This window comes from Salmo salar, chromosome 09 (genome assembly GCF_965601325.2).
Source record: "Salmo salar chromosome 09, fSalSal1, whole genome shotgun sequence".
Classification (NCBI taxonomy): Eukaryota; Metazoa; Chordata; class Actinopteri; order Salmoniformes; family Salmonidae; genus Salmo; species Salmo salar.
The window spans coordinates 152,852,564-152,858,563 of record NC_138299.1 but is presented as its reverse complement, the minus strand read 5'-3'; the positions used below and the strand labels follow the sequence as shown (position 1 = coordinate 152,858,563).

Sequence of the window (6,000 nt, the reverse complement as noted above, 5' to 3'; positions counted from 1 at the left end):
ACTGTCTCTGTGTGACTGTCTCTGTGTAACTGTCTCTGTGTGACTGTCTCTGTGTGACTGTCTCTGTAGTCTCTGTGTGACTGTCTCTGTGTAACTGTCTCTGTGTGACTGTCTCTGTGTGACTGTCTCTGTAGTCTCTGTGTGACTGTCTCTGTGTACTGTCTCTGTGTGACTGTCTCTGTGTGACTGTCTCTGTAGTCTCTGTGTGACTGTCTCTGTGTAACTGTCTCTGTGTGACTGTCTCTGTGTAACTGTCTCTGTGTGACTGTCTCTGTGTGACTGTCTCTGTGTAACTGTCTCTGTGTGACTGTCTCTGTAGTCTCTGTGTAACTGTCTCTGTGTAACTGTCTCTGTGTAACTGTCTCTGTGTGACTGTCTCTGTGTAACTGTCTCTGTGTGACTGTCTCTGTGTAACTGTCTCTGTGTGACTGTCTCTGTAGTCTCTGTGTACTGTCTCTGTGTAACTGTCTCTGTGTGACTGTCTCTGTGTGACTGTCTCTGTGTAACTGTCTCTGTGTGACTGTCTCTGTGTAACTGTCTCTGTGTGACTGTCTCTGTGTAACTGTCTCTGTGTGACTGTCTCTGTGTAACTGTCTCTGTGTGACTGTCTCTGTGTGACTGTCTCTGTGTGACTGTCTCTGTGTACTGTCTCTGTGTACTGTCTCTGTGTGACTGTCTCTGTGTGACTGTCTCTGTGTAACTGTCTCTGTGTGACTGTCTCTGTGTAACTGTCTCTGTGTGACTGTCTCTGTGTAACTGTCTCTGTGTGACTGTCTCTGTGTAACTGTCTCTGTGTGACTGTCTCTGTGTGACTGTCTCTGTGTGACTGTCTCTGTGTACTGTCTCTGTGTACTGTCTCTGTGTGACTGTCTCTGTGTAACTGTCTCTGTGTGACTGTCTCTGTGTGACTGTCTCTGTGTACTGTCTCTGTGTGACTGTCTCTGTGTAACTGTCTCTGTGTGACTGTCTCTGTGTAACTGTCTCTGTGTGACTGTCTCTGTGTGACTGTCTCTGTGTAACTGTCTCTGTGTGACTGTCTCTGTAGTCTCTGTGTAACTGTCTCTGTGTGACTGTCTCTGTGTGACTGTCTCTGTGTAACTGTCTCTGTGTGACTGTCTCTGTGTAACTGTCTCTGTGTGACTGTCTCTGTGTAACTGTCTCTGTGTGACTGTCTCTGTGTAACTGTCTCTGTGTGACTGTCTCTGTGTAACTGTCTCTGTGTGACTGTCTCTGTGTGACTGTCTCTGTGTGACTGTCTCTGTGTGACTGTCTCTGTGTAACTGTCTCTGTGTGACTGTCTCTGTGTGACTGTCTCTGTGTAACTGTCTCTGTGTGACTGTCTCTGTAGTCTCTGTGTAACTGTCTCTGTGTGACTGTCTCTGTGTGACTGTCTCTGTGTAACTGTCTCTGTGTGACTGTCTCTGTGTGACTGTCTCTGTGTGACTGTCTCTGTGTAACTGTCTCTGTGTGACTGTCTCTGTGTAACTGTCTCTGTGTGACTGTCTCTGTGTGACTGTCTCTGTGTAACTGTCTCTGTGTGACTGTCTCTGTAGTCTCTGTGTGACTGTCTCTGTGTAACTGTCTCTGTGTGACTGTCTCTGTGTAACTGTCTCTGTGTGACTGTCTCTGTAGTCTCTGTGTAACTGTCTCTGTGTGACTGTCTCTGTGTAGTCTCTGTGTGACTGTCTCTGTGTAACTGTCTCTGTGTGACTGTCTCTGTGTAACTGTCTCTGTGTGACTGTCTCTGTGTAACTGTCTCTGTGTGACTGTCTCTGTGTAACTGTCTCTGTGTGACTGTCTCTGTGTAACTGTCTCTGTGTGACTGTCTCTGTGTGACTGTCTCTGTGTAACTGTCTCTGTGTGACTGTCTCTGTGTAACTGTCTCTGTGTGACTGTCTCTGTGTAACTGTCTCTGTGTGACTGTCTCTGTGTAACTGTCTCTGTGTGACTGTCTCTGTGTAACTGTCTCTGTGTGACTGTCTCTGTGTAACTGTCTCTGTGTGACTGTCTCTGTGTAACTGTCTCTGTGTGACTGTCTCTGTGTAACTGTCTCTGTGTGACTGTCTCTGTGTGACTGTCTCTGTGTGACTGTCTCTGTGTGACTGTCTCTGTGTGACTGTCTCTGTGTGACTGTCTCTGTGTGACTGTCTCTGTGTGACTGTCTCTGTGTAACTGTCTCTGTGTGACTGTCTCTGTGTAACTGTCTCTGTGTGACTGTCTCTGTGTGACTGTCTCTGTGTAACTGTCTCTGTGTGACTGTCTCTGTGTGACTGTCTCTGTGTAACTGTCTCTGTGTGACTGTCTCTGTGTAACTGTCTCTGTGTGACTGTCTCTGTGTAACTGTCTCTGTGTGACTGTCTCTGTGTAACTGTCTCTGTGTGACTGTCTCTGTGTGACTGTCTCTGTGTACTGTCTCTGTGTGACTGTCTCTGTGTAACTGTCTCTGTGTGACTGTCTCTGTGTAACTGTCTCTGTGTGACTGTCTCTGTGTAACTGTCTCTGTGTGACTGTCTCTGTGTGACTGTCTCTGTGTAACTGTCTCTGTGTGACTGTCTCTGTGTGACTGTCTCTGTGTAACTGTCTCTGTGTGACTGTCTCTGTGTAACTGTCTCTGTGTGACTGTCTCTGTGTGACTGTCTCTGTGTAACTGTCTCTGTGTGACTGTCTCTGTGTGAACTGTCTCTGTGTGACTGTCTCTGTGTAACTGTCTCTGTGTGACTGTCTCTGTGTGACTGTCTCTGTGTAACTGTCTCTGTGTGACTGTCTCTGTGTAACTGTCTCTGTGTGACTGTCTCTGTGTGACTGTCTCTGTGTGACTGTCTCTGTGTAACTGTCTCTGTGTGACTGTCTCTGTGTAGACTGTCTCTGTGTGACTGTCTCTGTGTAACTGTCTCTGTGTGACTGTCTCTGTGTGACTGTCTCTGTGTAACTGTCTCTGTGTGACTGTCTCTGTGTAACTGTCTCTGTGTGACTGTCTCTGTGTAACTGTCTCTGTGTGACTGTCTCTGTGTAACTGTCTCTGTGTGACTGTCTCTGTGTAACTGTCTCTGTGTGACTGTCTCTGTGTAACTGTCTCTGTGTGACTGTCTCTGTGTGACTGTCTCTGTGTAACTGTCTCTGTGTGACTGTCTCTGTGTAACTGTCTCTGTGTGACTGTCTCTGTGTACTGTCTCTGTGTACTGTCTCTGTGTGACTGTCTCTGTGTAACTGTCTCTGTGTGACTGTCTCTGTGTAACTGTCTCTGTGTGACTGTCTCTGTGTAACTGTCTCTGTGTGACTGTCTCTGTGTGACTGTCTCTGTGTAACTGTCTCTGTGTGACTGTCTCTGTGTAACTGTCTCTGTGTAACTGTCTCTGTGTGACTGTCTCTGTGTAACTGTCTCTGTGTGACTGTCTCTGTGTGACTGTCTCTGTGTAACTGTCTCTGTGTGACTGTCTCTGTGTAACTGTCTCTGTGTGACTGTCTCTGTGTAACTGTCTCTGTGTGACTGTCTCTGTGTGACTGTCTCTGTGTAACTGTCTCTGTGTGACTGTCTCTGTGTAACTGTCTCTGTGTGACTGTCTCTGTGTAACTGTCTCTGTGTGACTGTCTCTGTGTAACTGTCTCTGTGTGACTGTCTCTGTGTAACTGTCTCTGTGTGACTGTCTCTGTGTAACTGTCTCTGTGTGACTGTCTCTGTGTAACTGTCTCTGTGTGACTGTCTCTGTGTGACTGTCTCTGTGTAACTGTCTCTGTGTGACTGTCTCTGTGTAACTGTCTCTGTGTGACTGTCTCTGTGTAACTGTCTCTGTGTGACTGTCTCTGTGTGACTGTCTCTGTGTGACTGTCTCTGTGTGACTGTCTCTGTGTGACTGTCTCTGTGTGACTGTCTCTGTGTAACTGTCTCTGTGTGACTGTCTCTGTGTAACTGTCTCTGTGTGACTGTCTCTGTGTGACTGTCTCTGTGTGACTGTCTCTGTGTAACTGTCTCTGTGTGACTGTCTCTGTGTAACTGTCTCTGTGTGACTGTCTCTGTGTAACTGTCTCTGTGTGACTGTCTCTGTGTAACTGTCTCTGTGTGACTGTCTCTGTGTAACTGTCTCTGTGTGACTGTCTCTGTGTGACTGTCTCTGTGTAACTGTCTCTGTGTGACTGTCTCTGTGTAACTGTCTCTGTGTGACTGTCTCTGTGTAACTGTCTCTGTGTGACTGTCTCTGTGTGACTGTCTCTGTGTAACTGTCTCTGTGTGACTGTCTCTGTGTAACTGTCTCTGTGTGACTGTCTCTGTGTAACTGTCTCTGTGTGACTGTCTCTGTGTAACTGTCTCTGTGTGACTGTCTCTGTGTAACTGTCTCTGTGTGACTGTCTCTGTGTGACTGTCTCTGTGTAACTGTCTCTGTGTGACTGTCTCTGTGTAACTGTCTCTGTGTGACTGTCTCTGTGTAACTGTCTCTGTGTGACTGTCTCTGTGTAACTGTCTCTGTGTACGACTGTCTCTGTGTGACTGTCTCTGTGTAACTGTCTCTGTGTGACTGTCTCTGTGTAACTGTCTCTGTGTGACTGTCTCTGTGTAACTGTCTCTGTGTGACTGTCTCTGTGTAACTGTCTCTGTGTGACTGTCTCTGTGTGACTGTCTCTGTGTGACTGTCTCTGTGTGACTGTCTCTGTGTGACTGTCTCTGTGTGACTGTCTCTGTGTGACTGTCTCTGTGTAACTGTCTCTGTGTGACTGTCTCTGTGTGACTGTCTCTGTGTGACTGTCTCTGTGTGACTGTCTCTGTGTAACTGTCTCTGTGTGACTGTCTCTGTGTGACTGTCTCTGTGTAACTGTCTCTGTGTGACTGTCTCTGTGTAACTGTCTCTGTGTGACTGTCTCTGTGTAACTGTCTCTGTGTAGACTGTCTCTGTGTAACTGTCTCTGTGTGAACTGTCTCTGTGTGACTGTCTCTGTGTAACTGTCTCTGTGTGACTGTGTATGTTACTGTCTCTGTGTAACTGTCTCTGTGTAACTGTCTCTGTGTAACTGTCTCTGTGTAACTGTCTGTGTGTAACTGTCTGTGTGTAACTGTCTGTGTGTAACTGTCTCTGTGTAACTGTCTGTGTGTAACTGTCTCTGTGTAACTGTCTGTGTGTAACTGTCTGTGTGTAACTGTCTCTGTGTAAATGTCTCTGTGTAAATGTTTCTGTGTGTCTGTGTAACTGTCTCTGTGTAACTGTCTCTGTAACTTCTTTCTCCACTGATCTACAACACCTAGAGTACCTGTCTCTCTATTTTTCTGTTTGTCACTACTAACTATTTTCCCTTCAGTGTTTTTCTCCTTCAAACCTTTTCAACCTTTGCTAACTCTTTCTCCCCTAACGCCTATCTGTGTGTGTGTGTACGCGCGTGTGTGTGTCAGACTCTGAGTTCGGTGCAGAAGTTGGTGGACATTGAGCCTTCGCCCGTCAGTGCCATGAGGATGACGCTGGCACAGGTAGACCTAACTGCTAGTCTCTAACCGCCAAGCCACCATCATCCATTTAGAGCCATAACATGACCCTGGCTGCTGCATGCTATCCACCCATTGTAATGGTGCAGTATGTCCATAACAAGCACACTGATTAACCTCAACCATTACCATGCTGTTATATTACAACCATTACCATGGCTGTTCCACTACCACCATTACCATGGCTGTTACACTACAACCATTACCACCACCATGGCTGTTCCACTACCACCATTACCATGGCTGTTCCACTACCACCATTACCATGGCTGTTCCACTACCACCATTACCATGGCTGTTCCACTACCACCATTACCATGGCTGTTCCACAACCACCATTACCATGGCTGTTCCACTACAACCATTACCATGGCTGTTCCATTACAACCATTACCACAACATAGCTGTTCCACTACAACCATTACCACAACCATGGCTGTTCCACTACAACCATTATCACAACCATGTCTGTTCCACTACAACCATTATCACAACCATGGCAGTTCCACTACAACCATTACCACAACCATGTC

The 6,000-nt window shown here is 46.8% G+C and overlaps 1 protein-coding gene across 2 annotated transcripts in view; it reads left to right on the top strand.

Moving 5' to 3' along the window:
• fchsd2 (FCH and double SH3 domains 2) overlaps positions 1–6,000 on the top strand; it is a 142,659-nt gene that overhangs the window by 105,333 nt on the left and 31,326 nt on the right. The window contains exon 11 of one of the 2 annotated variants that reach the window (XM_045724809.2): positions 5,378–5,452. The exons of the other annotated variant lie outside the window; for it this stretch is intronic. Within the exon in view, the coding sequence (XP_045580765.1) occupies positions 5,378–5,452 (75 nt within the window). The remainder of the gene's footprint in view (positions 1–5,377; positions 5,453–6,000) is intronic. 2 annotated transcript variants of the gene reach the window in all.